At 39.8% G+C, this 19295-nt stretch overlaps 1 protein-coding gene across 2 annotated transcripts; it reads left to right on the top strand.

The window, feature by feature from the left end:
- The first annotated feature begins 4448 nt into the window (after nucleotides 1-4448).
- On the top strand, nucleotides 4449-11622 carry cd9r (CD9 molecule related). Of its 2 annotated transcripts, none has more exons than XM_080043152.1 (9): nucleotides 4449-4577; nucleotides 4852-4960; nucleotides 5530-5635; nucleotides 5759-5856; nucleotides 6805-6879; nucleotides 6978-7079; nucleotides 7726-7821; nucleotides 8045-8128; nucleotides 10329-11622. In XM_080043152.1, exons 2-9 carry the CDS (start codon nucleotides 4895-4897, stop codon nucleotides 10416-10418), a joined length of 717 nt encoding a protein of 238 aa, XP_079899278.1. In that variant the 5' UTR covers nucleotides 4449-4577; nucleotides 4852-4894; the 3' UTR covers nucleotides 10419-11622. The 2 variants fall into 2 exon arrangements, with proteins under 2 accessions (XP_079899278.1, XP_079899277.1); XM_080043151.1 differs by having other exon boundaries at nucleotides 9447-11622.
- The last annotated feature ends 7673 nt before the right edge of the window (nucleotides 11623-19295 follow it).

The following is a 19295-nucleotide window of genomic DNA, read 5'->3' as shown; positions in this document are numbered from 1 at the left end:
GCTACTGTTCAACAAAAGGAGCATTAAGGCTACGGCTTCAAAGTAAAAGCATTTCACTGGCTAAACATTAATAGCATTTCACTGGACACACGTGAGTTGACTTTTATTTTGAAATACGCCTAACAGGAAAGTATCCGCTCACGAAGCCCCTTCACTATCAGCAAGTCTTCTGTTTTTACGAGTTCAATGCGGTGAAATAAGAGGACAGAAAGCTTGTCTTTTACAATATTTGTAACCCCAAGCTTACACCAACCGCTTTATGAACGTTAGTGGCATTAATTTTTGGTTACAGTAAGGTTTTATGCATCAAATTGTACCGGAAGAGCTATCTACTAGGCTGTGTCACCGCTGACTATTGGCTTGGCACTGCTGCTACAGCGATTTCGGCCCGTTTCCTCTGAAAACTTGTGTACGGGTGAAGATGTCAGATAAACTGTGTCTGAACGGGGTTTTTTTTTTAAACCAAAAACTGGAAAACTGTCACGTTTTCACAGTGTAAAGTGCCCCTAAGTAGGTTACATCATGTTCATAAATCTTTGTACAAGTTAATTTAATTAGCTTGTGTCAGAATCAGCATGTGGTGTTCCCTCATGGCAGGCACTGTCTCTGCGAGGTGTCTGACCAACCTATTTACGTGAGAATGCTTGAGTTTTCTGAGAGCCAGCGACACATTAACACCACAGTGATAAACTGAGGGAGTGTGACCCCATATGTCTTGTGCTCAATACACAAAAACAACATGGATTTCACCTTACCTTACAGAAGATGTGCATAGCTATAGTTTGTAAAATGTGAGTTTTTATATCTTTACAAATCCATTTGTTTTTACAAACTTTATTTATTCTGTTTATTTATTCTCATCTATCGGTTGTTGATGTGTATGTCGTGTATGCATCAAGTAGGCCTATGCATGCCATAGTAGGCTGATATTTAACAGAATTATATGAGGTGTATTCTTAACTGAATGTAATCATGTATGTATGTAATCATGTAAACCAACAAGGCCAGGAGTATCCTCATCCTGTTGAAATGTGTTGATCGTGAGTGAGTGTGTATGTGAGTGTGTTTGTAGGTAGGTAAGTAAGTAAGTAGGGGAGGGGGGATGTCTCAACACGTTTCCTGTCCTTTGTTTTATTTATTTGCTTCCAGCTGTGTTTTCACTTTCACAATTACCCCAAAATTAGGCTACAAAATAATACCTTGCATTAAGATTCCAATGCTGGCACGTTAGCAGAGGAATTGCCTCTGACTATGATGTAGGATACCCAGATAGCAGGGCGACATTGATTCAATGTTGAAATTCCATCTGTTTCATCAGAATGGTCAGGGTTGAAATTTCAATGATAAAAGAGACATGAATTCAATGTTGAAATACCACCATAGACTGATCATTGTTATGATTGAAGTTTCAATGATAAAATTGACATTTATTCAATGTTGAATTACCACCAGAGCCAGATTATTATGGTTGAAATTTCAATGTTAAATCGATCATACTACTACAAAAACAAGATCAAAGGAACATTCCATTATATAGCATTCTATGTCCTCTGATGATCATATTACAATCATTTTTCAATATTGATCATCATCTGAAATACCCGTCTAAAATTCAAAAAATGCCCCCGCGAAAACCTGACCAATCAGAAGAGGGAATTATTTTTCAAGCGTTCTGCTGAAAAGACAAAGGCCATTTCTAACTGATACTGACCATGGACACTGACGGATACTGAAAACTCAACAGCAAGTAAGTCTATTATGTGTATTTAATTTTTAAGTAGACTCTTATTTGCCTTACTGTCTAACAGTTCTGTGTTGTTTCTTCTTCTCGTAAATATAAAAATGTCCCCCATGTACTCTGAAGCCCTTAGGCCTACTGTGAATAGCTAGCCTACCATGCACAACACTAAAAGTAACATTATTTACAAGCTTATCTTGGAACACGGGGTCTTAGACATTATTTAAAAATATATATTTTTTATTTTTTTGTGTGCGGTTTGCAATGAATCGTGCTTAGAGTTTCGAGTTTTGGAGGATCCGTAATGGCTGGGTTGGATCACATCATCACAATAGTTGCTGCGCTTTGCACTTTCAACTGCCAGAGAGTTCCATCAAGAGCAGCTGGTGCTTTTCTGAAAGCTCTGTGACTTCAATAAAAGGTAGGACTAAACAAATAAAGTGTGTTGTTTTTTGGGGGGAAGATGAGACATTATAGTCTGTGTTTTTATTCAAATAAACCTACATTTTTGTTTCAACAACAGAAGGTCCTGAGCAGTGATGAGCTGGATAATCTGGACTATATACTCTACTACTCCATGAATGAGACCTGGGCTGACCAGTGTGAGTCTCTAGTGTTATCAGCATCTACAAGCCTCTGCTATGCCTGTACGTGTATTAACAAATGTATCCTTGTCCACAGCCTGTGTTGGACTGCACTTTTAGGGGTTTCATTTTGCTGTTGCTGCTGAACGTGGAGAGGAACTTTGGCATGCCACTAAATACGCCCTACTCCGTCCCAGTGCCTGTGGACATCCCAGTGTTCACAGGGATATGACCTGCTTAAAGTGGTGAGATATAGGCCTATTACATTACATTATCTGAAATTACCATTATTCCTTACAAAAAATACCTATGATTCTATATCTATTATAGTGGATATAGTGATGTGAAGACATGGCGTTGTATGGTAGGTTGTTACAATAAAGTTGCAGTTCAGAAATCCTACTTGTTACTTGCCAACAATTTAAGCTCTACCCGGAGCTAATGCTACAAACCGTGCCCCGAGTGTCCCGTCCCCCAAACACCACACTGTCTTGTGCCGTTCTGTCTGTCTTGCTTGTACCGACCTATGTTATTTCAATTCTAATTCTTGTTTCATTCTTTTTTAAGTGCCTTGCAACAAGAGCATAAAGCAGAACACAACAAAACTACTGACTACATCATATCCAGCTGAGTGAAGTGGCTCGACAACGTGCCCTGATGGCTGGGAGGAATTGCTTGTGGTGGATGTGAGATTAAATGATGAAATAAAATGTAATGTTAATCACATCTGAATGATGTTTGTTTGTTTTTTTTAATTCAAGATATTTGATTCAAAACTATGTAAATATGTACGAGTTAATACCTACGTAAAGCAGGATTGAGTTAATATTTTTTCAATGGTTAATCAATGATTGAATTTAACTTGAACCAACATTGGTTTTACATCTATTTTGATGTTATTTCAATCATTGAAACAATGTTATTTCAGGGTGCAAGCCTGGTCATAAATCAACCAAAACCATCAGAAAACAACATTGTTTCAATGTTAATTAGATCAATGCATCAACATTGATTCAATATTTAATCAATGTCAAATCAATGATTGAATTTTACTTGAAACAACATTGGTTTTACATCTATTTTGATGTTGGAACAATGTTATTTTAGGGTGCAAGCCTGGTCATAAATCAACCAAAACCATCAGAAAACAACATTGTTTCAATGTTAATTAGATCAACGTCAAATCAATGATTGAATTTTACTTGAAACAACATTGGTTTTACATCTATTTTGATGTTTTTTCAATCATTGAAACAATGTTATTTCAGGGTGCAAGCCTGGTCATAAATCAACCAAAACCATCAGAAAACAACATTGTTTCAATGTTAATTAGATCAATGCATCAACATTGATTCAATATTTAATCAATGTCAAATCAATGATTGAATTTTACTTGAAACAACATTGGTTTTACATCTATTTTGATGTTGGAACAATGTTATTTTAGGGTGCAAGCCTGGTCATAAATCAACCAAAACCATCAGAAAACAACATTGTTTCAATGTTAATTAGATCAACGTCAAATCAATGATTGAATTTTACTTGAAACAACATTGGTTTTACATCTATTTTGATGTTTTTTCAATCATTGAAACAATGTTATTTCAGGGTGCAAGCCTGGTCATAAATCAACCAAAACCATCAGAAAACAACATTGTTTCAATGTTAATTAGATCAATGCATCAACATTGATTCAATATTTAATCAATGTCAAATCAATGATTGAATTTTACTTGAAACAACATTGGTTTTACATCTATTTTGATGTTGGAACAATGTTATTTTAGGGTGCAAGCCTGGTCATAAATCAACCAAAACCATCAGAAAACAACATTGTTTCAATGTTAATTAGATCAAGGCATTAACCTTGATTCAATGTTGAATCAATGTTTGTCTGCTATCTGGGTAGACCTACTGTCACGCTCTTACATTCGTAATTGAAGTTTATTTTCAGTCACGAAATTAAGATTTACGCCTTTATCCGGCCTTAGCTTTCGTTTCCTAAAGTTGCATTCTCTCTCTGTTCCTTGTGGATCCTCCCCCCACGTCAGCTCGTCTGCTCACAGGCGTAATCTCGTGGCAGTCACACCTCTTAGCCAACCAAAAGGCAGAGCGGGGTAAAATAGGCTGGACATGACCCGGTTATAAAGACAACACGCAACAAGGTCCGTTTATGCGTTTCTCTTTTGAAGTGTTTCTTGGCTGACAATTAGTCTACTCGAGGACACGGACTTCAAAAGCCGTTAATAAATCAGGTAACCTATTTTATTTGCAGCTAATTTCGTTTCTAGCTTGCTCGCCATTCTCGCCAAAGACATTAACATATAGCCTACTCAAGGCTAAAGAGAGCACTGTTTGGTTACACGCTTTAACGTGTAACCAATCGCTTATTACGCCACTTACCAGTAGAATATATAATGGAAAGAGGGGACAGTAGGCTATGTGTGTGCACTAGCGTTTTTGAATTGTAACCTTCCGCGCAGCAGTCCTGTTCAAGTGATGAGGTCATTGGTTTTGTACACCTTTCAGACTTCCCAAGTGGACGTAGCGCATCATCAAACGGCTGGTCATCATGGCACTGGATGGATGTGGCGTCGTCTGCAAGTATATCCTCATCATTTTCAACATCATCTTCGCGGTAAGTCTGTATGACATAGCCTAAGCTACTGAGCAGTTTTTTTGGTAGGAAAAAGTAAAGCAACAACGCCCCTTTCATTTAATATGGCCATTATGTGTATGTGAAGAAATAAAATCATATGCGTTTTCTTTATAAGTTGATACAGTGGGGTTGAGTTGGGCGCGCCATTGTTGTGCTAAGGTTTCGTTTCTGCTGAATACCAGCTCAGACAGGTTACTGTGCTCCATACAGTTCCTGGAACTTACAGTAGGCTGGCTAATGGCTACCTGTCTGAGGTTTAGGGATGAACTAACCAACACAACTGTCTAATCAGCACTCACCAAGAGTTATTCATACACACCCTGTTTTATCCCGTTTTGTTTTGATGCTCTTGTGCTTTGTTGTCGTTTTGCTGTGTGAAAGGATTTTGCATTAATGGTTATTTTTGTTGATCTAGCTTTCTCACACTTTGCTCTCTAGAAGCAATGTGTGGGGGGTGGGGGGGAGGGGCATGTATCTTCCAGCCAGATGTCTCTCTCAACAGCCTTAAGTTACAAATTACGTTTGGTTTTACTTCTACTTTTTGGCAGGTGGTGGGGTTTGCCTTTTTGGGCCTTGGCTTGTGGCTGAGATTCAGCAATGACACCAGAGGCATCTTTGAAATACAGGCCCTCAACTCCAGCGCATTTGTGATGGGTCAGTGGCATATGTTCCCGGCTACTTTGTGTCATTCTTCCGACAAAAATGCATGAAGACCTTTTGCCCTTTGATTCACATTGAATCCCAGATGTGTCTCTCCCTGCTCTCCCCTCCTAACAGCTGTGACGGTGCTGATCGCTCTGGGCTCAGTGATGCTGATTGTGGTGGTGTTTGGAGACTACGGTGCCTGCAATGAGAAAAGATGTGCTCTGTCAGTGGTGAGTGAGAGCGTTTCTTACTTTGCACACTCACTTCCCTGTTATTGTGGTACTCAAGCCAAGTCTCCTGTTGTGTCATTCCACTTGTTACACAATGGACATACTGAATGGCAAAAATCTGAAAGGTCTTGTTGTAAAACTTGGAGCATTGTGTTTCACAGCATCAGCTGATGTCTTGAGTGGGACCAGGTTGAAGAGCTATTATAGGAGAAAGCCACGGTCAAGTTTTGATGGATACTGACAAAAAATAAAAACATTGAGAAACAACAATTTATTTTTTATGATAAGTTTGACATAATCAGGGAATGCAGTGCAGCAGGCTTCTTTTTTTTAAAATGTTATGCAATTGATTATAATCCAGTAATATAATGCTATAAATGATTCTGAGAGAGGCCATTCTGCATAGTGATTGCATTCTTTTTTGGTACTTGGAAGTATATGTTCATGCATACTTTTCTAGTTGTGTTTAGGTACAATTTAGATTACAGGACTTTTAATTAAAATAGAGAGCTTTTATTTTGACTACTTCTACCTCTGGAAGGTCGAGTGCAGCAGCTCTGTTCAGCTCAGACACAGAGGCCCATTTTCATTTCAAGGCCAAGTGCTGAGAGTTATTTAGTAGATAAGAAGCCCAGCACATCTCAACACATTTAGGTTACAAAGTTTCTGTACCGTCTCAGTAACATTCCGTCATTTCACTTTGTGCTTAAAATGATCAGTTGTTTCGTCTGATAGTTTCATATCAGTGTCCCGGTAGGAAACTTCAAAGGCATTCCATAACTTTTACACAGCACAAAGACAGAGTAGGCTTGTGTGTTGTACCAAGAATTCAGGCTGTGACAGCTTAAAACCTTTTTGTTTTCCTTGTTCCTGTGTGTTCGTCAGTTTATTAATTGTTTTTAAAGAAGATGTTTTTAGAAGCCTTTTTAACCTCTTGTTCTCATGCAGTTCTCGGCCCTTCTGTCCATTCTGGCTATAGCTGAAGTGGTGATCGGAGTGCTGGCTTATTCCAGGAGGGACGAGGTGAGAGGGAAATGCAATAAGAGGGGACGGGACACAAAGTAACTATGCTATGTCTATTTAAATGATCATGCCATATGGGTTTCATTTGTATTATTCAGGTCGGGCTTCACCTCGTGGAATTCTACGGCAGCCTATATGCTCTGTTTGTCACCAATGGAGACCCAGTCGTCGGCGTCACTCTCACGTTCATCCAAAATACGGTAAACACAAACTCCATGACCTTCCTTCCGAAGAAGCACAAGTTAACTGAAAACTGTGGCTTATCCTAATGTGAATTCATAGCAAGAGCAACAAGAATGTCAAAGCTACTATAATTCTACCAACTAAATCTCTTTAGATTTGTATGCCTAAGCTTAGAAATGTTGCTGATAAACTGCTTCATTATCTGGGCCCTAGTTGTGAGCTTTGATCATTAGGCAGCACCAAATTGTAAAGCATGATGTTAGCATTGTTGGCTAGCTCGTGTTGGTTTGAGCTACCACAACGAAGGGAACATCCTTAGAATAACAACACCGTCGCAGTATCTCTTGATTAATCCTCTAATGTGAGCTGTTGCTGTTACATAGTAAACACTGTCCCTTCACCTTGAAGCTGAAAAATAAGACAAAGCTCACAGAATGAAAACGGACATGATGAAATAAGAAGTCTCATGTAAAAAGTTTAGAAAAAGGGCACTTTGAAATAAAATTAAAAATCTCTTATGAAATAATAAACCTCAACTGTGAAACTAGTTATTTCCTCATTTATTTCACAAATAAGTATTTAATTGTATACATTGTATGTATATTGAGAATATGATGTGAAATATGCACCTCATTAATGACATTTGTCTCTCTCCCTCTGTAGCTCCACTGCTGTGGCGTGACAGGGGTCCCAGCCATCGAGATTGCTAAACAGACTTGTCCCAAACCAGATGGGTTCGCAGAGCACATTCTCATGCCTGTAAGTTGGTGCCAAGAAAGTTAGCTACAAAGTTGCTGTATGTGTTTTATATTGTATTAGGTGTGCGCTCACCGAGAGCACTAGTACGTTGTAGGATCACTCTTTTTAAAACTGAGTATAAATGAACTCTCTCTTTGTTCACTGGAAATTGAAGTGCTGTATTCTTTATAGCTACAGTATAGTGGGAGCTGATTGATTTCTTTTTGTCCTCATCTTCCTACAGAACTGTCCTGGGATCATCACAGATGTGTTTGACCGCAAAGCATCACTGGTGATGGGCATCTTTCTTGGAACTGGAGGTCTTTTGGTAGGCCAATGTGTTGCATGATTTTACTATTTACCAAACAAAATAATGATTTGCATTTCATGTTTTCTGTCCATTTCACTTCCCATTTGTATTAAGAATCAAAATATTCAGTGTAGATGTTACATCTTCCCACTCACTAAATACAGCTTATCATGAAGTGCAACAAAATATAGGTTAGAGCCGATGTTCTTTAGATACTACAGAATAGTTTGAGCCACTGAATGAGCCTATCAGAAGCCAGATATAGATCTTTAGTTTTATTGTGATTTGATTGGCTCATAGTCAGAGCCGGTACAGTGGCCTGCATGGCCAAAGGCCCAAGCTATGTGTTGTCCTTTAAAAGATTTAATTGGATATGATGATAATCAGACCCATTAGAGTCTATAGCAATGCTAGCAGCTCTGTGAGACTAAGCACAGCTGTGCCTTGAGCTAAATGCTAATATACCCAGTATTGCCCACCATAACAGAAGTAACATTTTAGTGTATAAGAATAGTCAGGTATACCCCCTCATTTAAGCCCGTTAGCAAGCTAACATTTGTGAATTAGTAGTGAAAGTACAGCCGATGTTGGAAAGTCATCCATTTTGCCTGTATCCGGTCACTAAAAAGTATTGGGAAAATTCAAATTTTGACTTGTAAGTCACAGGATTGTATATGAATATCCATAATCCATTTAATAGTTGTCAAGACATTTCACTCTAAAAGAAAAACGTGTCAACCTTTTGTTCCCTCTAAAGGGAAACAAAGGGTCACTGTTTCACTAATGTCACTTTAAAATTCATCCACTGGGAACCTAGCAAATAGTAAGCATGCTCATTGCTAAAACAGTGAACATCATACACATTATACCCGCTTAGCATCCACATATTAACATTTTAATTTTTTTACTCATACTGACTTAAACATTTAGCTCAACATGACGCTGTGCCTAAGTTCAGCCTCACAGAGCTGCTAAGGTGTTGCTAAGAGAAACTATATACTGAGCTGCCCTCGCCTTGACTCTCTGTAAAATGCGACTTGTTCACTCTAAGAAATTGTCATTCCTCAAAACCAAAAACAGTGAGTCTTATCCATGCTGTAATGCAGACATACACTCACTCTTATTGTAAAACAATTTAGCACAGAATTGGCATCAAATTAGTCAAAACGAAAACAGAAAACACATTTTTTCTTGTTCTCTTGTTCATAAAGTCAGTGCCCATGTACTAATCCCTCTGCACCTCTGTCTCTCTTCATTCCATACTCCTCTGTTTGTCATGCTTTAAAAATGTTCTTGCCCCCCTGTTCTTCTTTTTCCAAATCATTGGTTCCCAAAGCTCATAGCTCTGATTTGCAGCTCAACCCTCAATAAAAAGATTAGACAGTCCACCTCAGCTCCTCAGTACATCATCCTGGCTCAGTCCACTTCCATCATGGCGAACCCTCAACCTACCCAGCATGAGTTTGTCTCCACCCTCCCCCCTTACCCTGACCAGGACCCAGTCTACTTCACTCCTCTCACTGTGGCTAACATCCCTATGACTTAGTTTGGTGGGCTCTCTGCACCTTTCTTTTCTCACTGTCATTTTTGTGGACAACAGAGTTTCTTTTAAATCCATTTTCTTCACTGCTGAACATGTTCACCCTTTCTCAGCATGGTCACTGCAGGGTGCCTTCAGCTTTCTTTAAAAAAGGGAAAATCCATCCTTCAAAACCTGAAGGCATATTTATAACGGCACTTCCTTGTTGTATTTTGTTGTAACCACAGGAAACGACACGTTGCCTTTTTAAAATCTTAGGGGCAATGGCTTCCTACCAAGCCAATCATTTTGCATCATCATGTATCCCTAAGCTACATTTAAAAAAAAAATAACACCTCTCTCCTCCACTTACTGGAGGAGAGAGGTGTTGGATTTTTTTTTAGCAAATGTATCTACCGTTAAGAGAATACATACCCAGGGTTGGATTTTTCCTTGAAGTGTGGACTAATTCCTTATTGAAAAATTTACCGTTCATGTCACACACACACCTTTCCTCTTTAAATGGCTGCGGTAGCTGATTGGTAGCTGGCTTGTTGTAGACTCAACCTCTCTCTCACCCCAATTCATCCTGTGAGGCTGCTTTAATCCTGGAGCTGATGAGCAGATTGTTCACACGGCACCGCTTCCTCCCATCCCTGCTCTTTTACTTCCCATCCTCCTTTTGTGTCCGCATGACAGATTACGGCCCTGGTCTGCGCCATTATCCTCCTGAAACAAATCAAGAGAGTCCAGCAGGACATCACTGCGTACTACACCACTGTGTACTAAGGAGGAGGATTCACCTTCCAGCCCGTTACCCTCCCCTCTGCTTCCATCAACAGAGACCAGCGCTGGACTTGAAGCCAACCCCGCATATACATGTCTACAGTTAAGCTTTTTCTGTATGTTAGCTACTGATCATACTGTTGTTACTGTATTTAAATGCATTCTTTCGACCTAAAATGTTACATTGTGCTACTGATTTGACCCATTGGGAAAAGAAAGAAAAAAAAATACTTTGTTTGTTCAGAGCTGTTGACGGTCAATATTTCATTGGACTTTTTTTTCTTCAAAATAATCAGTAGCTTCTGGTGAAATGGATGTTGCTTATAATTAGCCATTATTCATCCAACTACAATGTGTCACAGCTAGACAGCGTGTGCGTACTAATCCGACAGGCCACTACATCATTGTGTGCATACGATAAGTGATCCAGGGGAGAACAAACAGTTTGGATAAGAATGTTAAATTTCACTGTGGCTGCTTTTGTTCACTGCTGTATGTGGAAGAGTTGAGTACTCCCCGAGCCACTGGCAATTGCGTTTGTTAAAAATATGTATAAATGAAAAAAAAAAATTATTCTTTTAAATACATTTAAAAACTACAAGCTTTTATTTAAAAAAAAATAATAATAATTCACACCTGCCTTTCAGTATGTCTGTAATGACTGGACAGGTCGCTTCACTTTCTAGTTACTGTCATTTAATATCTATACCATGGAATAAGTGTAACATTACATTTTCCATTTCCAAAGTTTTTGTACAATTACATTCCATTAGAGTTTGAGGATATAGTGAAAGACCTACTTGAGTGTGATGGAACTATTCCTCTATTTAATCTAAGGATTTCTTCATCTGGTTCTGTTTGATGTTGTTAAAATGATACATGTATGACCCTTTCAAAGATAATGCTTTGGAGCCGTTTAAGATTAAGTGCTCCGTTCCTGTAAACACTGGTTTGATAAAAGGGAAACACATTTCCAATAACGGACATCGTAGTTCGTCCTTCCCTTATGTCCCTGTTCCTGCCAAACAAATAGAAGTGCATTAAGTGTCCTGTTGAGAGAGAAAACTGCTGGGTGACTTGACTTGCTTGCTTATGTTGTTAGTATTGTTTGTACTCTGTTGTACCAACTATTGCATTGCACTAGATTGTTTTGAATTCACAATTTTTTTTTAAATAAATATTCCACAGGGCTTTTCCCTCATGGTCACTTGAGTCTTCTGTGCCGTTATTTACATAAAACCAAACAAATGTGCAGTTATTGTAGTTTTAATGCGTCACTGTTGGGACCTATGAGGGGAGAAAAAGAAGTTACTGTAGTGATGGACAAAGAGGCCGAACTGATCAATTACTTTTATACCACTTGGCTTATTCTGTAGCCTCATTTAGCAAGCAATATTGTTTTCTCTTTGTAATTATACAGTGCAGAGGGAAATATAACATAATTGGGACCCAACTGGAAAACTATGAAGCCAAAATTCATTTAGTGCATTCAAATGAATCCATCCGTGCAGCAGTTGTATGAATCACAGGTAAATTGTTGGCTGTAGCCGTTTGTAGGATTTGTTTTTAGTCAATGAATATATTTTTTAATGAATATACAGTTCCCTTGTAAGTCTACTAAAAAACACTCCTTTATGTTTCCACTGTGATTAACTTACTGTCATCGCAGCCTAGAGTGCATTCACTGTCTGCAGCAGAACACACTTCTGTCAAGCACACAAAGTAGATCTGAGGAGAGGGGAGGGAAAAGGAAATGGTTTAACCACATAATACAAGTAATCACATGCTACACATTGCCAACTGGTTGGTCTTTGTGTTTAAGGCAGCCTGAACATGAAAGAAACACATTATAAATGCAGGGCTGTACAGTGCGACAGTTTTGATCGCATTTGCTACTGAAATTGATCACGTGCGATGATGAATACAAGTCCATTCGCACTAGTGCGACAGGCTGCTAATGAGGAGAGGCTGTCTTTGAAACACAGAAGAGCGCTGCAAAACACTGCTTAGAGGGCTCTACATTAACACTCTCCAAATGGGGGTAAATGTAGTCTTAGGCAAGTAAGTTATTGAGTCCACCTCCACTTTGGCTGGTGAAAGATACGTGTCCTCGGGATCTGTGCTCGAGCAGCGACTCTAGCGTATAAAAACTTCACCAAAGGTAATAACCGGAAGGAGATTACCGCAGTTAAGTTAGCGCGTGTGCAAACAGAACATTTCCTGTGCGTCTACACGTTAAAAGCCTGTTACTAGCCAAACATGAGTTGACTTTTATTTTGAAGCCGGTATGAACAGGAAATTAGCGCTTCACAGCCCTGCAGTGCTCTAGCTAGAAAGGCAACTCATTCAGCTGCAGAGAAAAGTAAACAGTAGTCTAAAAACAAAGTTTGAAATAAGCCACTGAAGAACAACTCCCAACTCATTCACAACAACCTATTTAATTTATCCTAAATTGTACCAATATGTATACTTTTTTATTTAATAGGCTATGTTTAATGTTTTAAAGTTTGGTTTTAATTAACAGGACATTTTCAAAAAAAAATATTATTATTAATATAATAATTATATGTAGGCCTAGATACAAAAAATATATAGATATAGATATTATTTTTATATTTTTATGGGGAGAAATAATTCTGAATCAGCAAAAAATTGCAATTGGCAGGTAAGATTATTTTGTCTAAATTGCAATCAGTGCACCCCTATTAATTTTTCTACAATTATTACTGCACACACTAGGATAAAATATTAATTGAGAATCTCAAATGAGACCAAGATGACAGGCTCAAAGGTAATTACAGTGAAATGCAAGGGTTAGGGTTATGCAAGTTTTCGATCATACTTTGTGTGCTACCAAATTAATTTTTGTGCTACTGAATTTTTTTGCTTGCTAGCACCAAGCAATTTATATTTTTTTAGGTGGTAGCACCACCTAAAAAAATAAGCGTACAGCCCTAAAATGGCTTCAAAAAGAATATATTATGTGTATGTGCATGTTTGTTAAGCGGGAGGTACCTGTGGGTCCTCCAATTGAGAGTGTCCTCCTTTAGCCATGTATGAGGGACATTGACCCAAACTCCCAACAGTTTCTCCATTTGGACAGCTTAACTGTGACACAAGATGGCAGCTGAGAGAGAGGAGCAGACACGTGAGCAGTCTGAGTGCCCATTATGGCAAGCTTTACGCAAGCCTAGAGTGACTGCTAGTAGGTTCTGAGGTTAGCCATGTGAAAGGACCTTCTTCTGGTCAGACCCTGGCAGGGCGAATACTTAAGGGTGTACGCCAAACTCCCGCAATGAAAAGAGGCCTTGATCGCGAACCGCAAGTGCTGGAACAATATTCAAAACATTTCAATGTAAATGTCTCACGCTGTGGATTTGTTATCCATCCCGATGCAAGAGTATATGACCCAAGTGCCATTCCGTGTTTTGGGCTTGCTGAAGTTAAATGCCCAACATCTCTAGCATTTCTGAGGCAGGACATGTAAAAATGGTGAATGGTCAGGCAAAATTGAAAAAGACTCATAAATACCACTGGCAGGTTCAAGGTAGTCTGGCATGACCACTTCCGCCAGCGTCTATTCGCCTGCGTCGAAAAGCTACGCAGCCCTGACGCAGCCCCCTCCTTTTCCGGTTGCTGGCTTTCCCCTATTGCGATCCCCCTCAAATTCGGAAACAATTCACTCACAGTCAACCCGTGTGCTTATGAGCAGCGCTCTCTCTCACACACACACACACACACACACACAGGGTGTGAGAAGTCACATTACTGTAGACAGAAATAAAGTGTGGCGATACTTCGGGATAATAATATTGGCGGCGGCGGCGGTCCGGGATGCATCCTAGCTTAGCCTAGCTGTCCAACTTCATTGTACAACTACCCCCGGGCAGAAATACCCTCATAAACTCTGGAAAATGAAGCGTGGGGGTTTGAATTGAGCACCGGACCTTATAACCGGCTAGATTAAGATCCGCCGTTCCCTTTCTTTGGTGAGGGACTAAGCAGCGGTGTTTTAGCGACGGGGAAAGATTCCAACGGCTTCCACTAACACCTAGCAACTACGGCTACTTGCTGCAGTTGGTGTAGCGCTCACAACGTCAAAACCCTGTTCTGCCTGTAAACAGACGGACTACGGCTCTGACTACAGCGATAGGAGGTGGTGACATAAGTTCTCGAATGCTAAAAATTCTACTCGACCGCCGTAGCCGTCCTCTCAACCGCCGATGATAATGTTACCAGAGATAACACTACGTGGGTGGCTAGTTAACTCCGGTTAAGTTATCCCGTGAGCTCCTCGGGGGCTAAAGTGTATGGTGTCTTGACATGCTGGTTAGAAAGCAACACACTATGTATATTCCTTTTGTCTTTAATAGTTTTTGTGTGGCGTTTGCGGGTTTAGCCATTTCTCTGACAGTCTCTGGACGTGAAGATGTTCCATCAAAATAAGTCTCCCCCCGGCACTATTTTGCAGAACACCGCTGCTGCTTCCCGGGGTTAGCCCCGCCCTAGATGATTGTGATTGGTTTAAACAAATACAAACAGGCTAGCCCAGTTTCCCCCGGTTTCCCCACCCGAATAGACGGCTCTAAACAGAGTGCTTCCAGACCCTACTACTTGCTGTAGTTTGGTCTGGCTTTGCGAGACTAGGTTCAAGGTCAATTGGCAATAACTGGATTGAGTTGGTGCGATTTTATAACAGACACTGAGGGAGACTTCTCAGTCGAAAGAGTCTGGAGGGATGATGAAATGATAAAAGATGAAAAATAAGGTTGACTTGTACTTCTTTGGTACATATATGAATGTGTACCTACAACAGAAAGTGAAATGAACTGAATGAATAAAGGAACTGAAAGAATAAAAAGGATTTAATTAATTCCCTTTTTCTGAGTACATTTACTACATTACATATTTACATTTTTTTGAATACTTTCAGGATGGACTGACTCATTCAATTATATACATGTCATTCAATATTTTCAGTATACAGAATTACAGCTCCAGAAAAAATGAAGAGACCACTCCAAATGTTCAGTGTCTCTCGTTTCAATATTTAAATGCATATGTTTGAGTAGAATGAACATTTTGGTTGTATAATATAAACTGACAACATTTCTACCAAATTCCAATACATTTGTCATTAAAGAGCATTTTCAATTAGTAATGTAGAGATAATGCATGTGATTGGTGGAAACACTATTCAACAGGGATGTAGCCTTTTAAATCAAGTGGTCCCTGGAAGTTGGTCATCACACAGCAGACGGTCCACAGCTGGTTGACTGTCCCAGACAATGTTAGAGGGAGAGTGCGTTCCCAGATGCGGTATTCCTCGACTCTGCGTATTGCTCTTTCCACAAGGATTCGAAGTCGGGCGATTGCTTGTGTTTTCAGAGCATCTTCTTCTGTGAACTGCGCTGTGGTTAGAGATAAGTTAATTAGTATTATTATTGTGAGTGCTTAAGTACATCTTAAACATTTGTCTGCATATCAAAATGGTCACATTTGGGTCACAGTTTTAATTTGAAATGTTCATTCATTTCATGCCTACCTGTCATCTTGAAGGGTGGTATAATCAGCTTTGCCCCACGGTCAGCTAGCAGCTTCTCGATGGCGAAACCCTCGTCTGCCATGCAGCCATCTCCTGGCTCCAGTAAATCCAGCAGTCCACTTCGTTCAGTCAGCTCTCGGTCAGAGATGGAGCCGGTGAAGAGACTTGACACAAAAGTCACCGCACTACAAGGGGCAATCCCAATCAAGGCCTTAAAGGTTGTCGTGTTCTTGCAAGATGAGAAAACCTCAGACTGGAGAGTGAGGGATGATGGATTGTGGCATCGCACCTCGGTGCAGTCGATGATTACGCGAACATCTGGGCTGTACTGCACAAATTTGCTCGGGATGGTGTTCCTTACTTTCTGTTTACTCATCCAGATTGGGAGGGAGCCAAGGAGCAGGTAGAGGTAGTTAGCCCATGTTATTATCACACGGGAGACGGTCGATAAGCTAACCTGAAACATATCGGCTAGGACTTTCTCTTGCAGGCCTGCAGCAACCCGGCAGCAGAACAGAAAAAATTCATCCACCAGTTGCAGTCTACGTGTTGGACTGGGAGAAATGGGTTCAAATGTTTGGCCCTTTTTCTGAGCTTTCGACCAGTAAACCAACATGGAGGCAGATGGCTGAATAGCCTCCCAGAAGTCACTAAAAACTTCTCTTGATGTGAACCTCGTGTAAAAAAGGATGTCCCTGTCTGAGACACAAAATCTTTGGAAAGGCGCTTGACCCACTTTCAGCTGCGACAGCTCTCTCGTCAGCTCCTTGACTGTTTCCTCCAATTGCTGTATCCGCGCAGCAGCAGCATCCAGTGCACCTGTATGAGATAAGAAAAAAAAATTAAACATCTGACCCAGATTTTGGCAGTGACTTGCATATTGGAAGTAATAATTGGAAGTAGTTTGGACCTCCGATAAAATTGTTTTTTATATCTAAATATTCACATTTACATTTAATTAAGATATAAAATGCAACATTTGTACTTGTGATGAAGCTTTTCACATTGTGGTATTGGTCAAATGCTGGGACATCAATAAGACTAAACATTTTTGTGCCCGAGTTATGAAAAGTTGACCTACCTCCTTGGTATAACCTACTAAGAGCCCATCCTGTCAGGTAGGAAATGTCTATCAGAATGCCTTACTACCCATTATATTGGGTAGCATATCCTGATAGACATTTCTTATTTTACAGGGTTTGTTAAGTAGGGCATTCTGATAGACATTTCCTACCCAACAGGATGTGCTACCTATGGTTTAAGAACAGTATTGGGTACTAGTAGGCCAATATTTCAGAACACTAACAAACACACTGACAAACCTGATTTAGGAGCAGAACCGTAATCATGTTCCCGCATCACCACCGAAGCTGCGATCTCCTCCATCGCCTCTTCTTCACACGGCAGCGGTTGTTCCAGAGGAAGGGCTGGGTGAACGTCATGGCCCAAGCGAGTCGACGCTCTTTCATAAACGGACTCCCTTCTTGGCAGTCCCCAGTTGTTCCACTGGAAACGGGAGGGTACAGACCCGATTTTCAGTCGCTTGATGTGATGACTCCGGTTGGTAAAGTTAGGCACGTCAGCCAACGCTAGCTTGTTAGCTGTAGCGTTAGTGTAGTCTGTGTCGCTAAAGTGCCGGCTACAGACAAACGTGCTACCTTTGCTTATATTAAAATTGGGCCCTTCATCCCGGCGAACTGCTTGAATCCACTTCTTCCTTAGATTAGGTTCAGTCGGGAATCCGTGGAAACTGAGGTAGGGTTGACGTTGTTTGTTGGATGTACAAACTGGAACGGAGCAGTGACATCTTGCCTTTGTTTCAGCCATAGTTGTACTGCGCCGGAAGTGGTCATGCACAACATAGACAAATCCCGCCCATGGAAACCGGAACCGTGATAATCCCCTATTTACACCTTTTCTTTTCTTTCCTTTTCTTTTCTATTTCTTTATATGTCCATGATTTACACGGTTGCGTTCCGAATCGCATAATCTTTCTTTTTTCTATTCTACATAGCCTACTACATCCGACGATAAAAAGAATCTAGTTAAAGCAAAAAGAATAGAAATGCATTCAATTCAATATTAATGTTAATTCTTGACATCACACTCTTATAATCCCCCTCAAAAAAAATCAAATTTAGACTAATTATTTAGCTTGATTGATTTTTTGTGTTTTCATAAAAAAAAAAAACAGTGACTTTTTCTAAAACAACTGGAATTTAAAAGGGTTAAAATCCATAAAATAAAGATGAATATGGTTTGTATGGTGAGGACTCGAGTTGAAAAAGAAAGTTATAAAAAAAAATTGCTGGAAAAATACATTCATGTTATTTTTATCTACATATCAATTCAAAGTGACACTTTAAGTGCCGAAGGAGGCAGAGTGTGATTTTTTTTAAGGATGCACTGAAGGTTAACTTCACAATTTTTTTAAAATAAATATTCCACAGAGGGCTTTTCCCTCATGGTCACTTGAGTCTTCTGTGCCGTTATTTACATAAAACCAAACAAATGTGCAGTTGTGCAAAAGTGCCTTTATTGTAGTTTTAATGCATCACTGTTAGGACCTATGAGGGGAGAAAAAGAAGTTACTGTAGTGATGGACAAAGAGGCCGAACTGATCAATTACTTTTATACCACTTGACTTATTCTGTAGCCTCATTTAGCAGGCAATATTGTTTTCTCTTTGTAATTATACAGTGCAGAGGGAAATATAACATAATTGGGACCCAACTGGAAAACTATGAAGCCAAAATTCATTTAGTGCATTCAAATGAATCCATCCGTGCAGCAGTTGTATGAATCACAGGTAAATTGTTGGCTGTAGCCGTTTGTAGGATTTGTTTTTAGTCAATGAATATATTTTTTAATGAATATACAGTTCCCTTGTAAGTCTACTAAAAAACACTCCTTTATGTTTCCACTGTGATTAACTTACTGTCATCGCAGCCTAGAGTGCATTCACTGTCTGCAGCAGAACACACTTCTGTCAAGCACACAAAGTAGATCTGAGGGGAGGGGAGGGAAAAGGAAATGGTTTAACTACATAATACAAGTAATCACATTCTACACATTGCCACCATTCTGGTTGGTCTTTGTGTTTAAGGAAGCCTGAACATGGAAGAAACACATTATAAATGGCTTCAAAAATATTTATGTGTATGTGCATGTTTGTTAAGCGGGAGGTACCTGTGGGTCCTCCAATTGAGAGTGTCCTCCTTTAGCCATGTATGAGGGACTCTCTGAGGGCAGAGACAGGAAGCTGGAGATTATAATTCTCCGGATGTCAGAGCGTGTGGAAGGATGTGACGGTGAATCACCCTGGGTGCGGCAGC

The sequence above is a fragment of the Ammodytes marinus genome (assembly GCF_949987685.1).
Source record: "Ammodytes marinus genome assembly, chromosome: 16".
In the NCBI taxonomy this organism is placed as follows: domain Eukaryota; kingdom Metazoa; phylum Chordata; class Actinopteri; order Uranoscopiformes; family Ammodytidae; genus Ammodytes; species Ammodytes marinus.
Note: the sequence above shows the minus strand (reverse complement) of the source record. Positions and strands in the feature narration are given on the sequence as shown.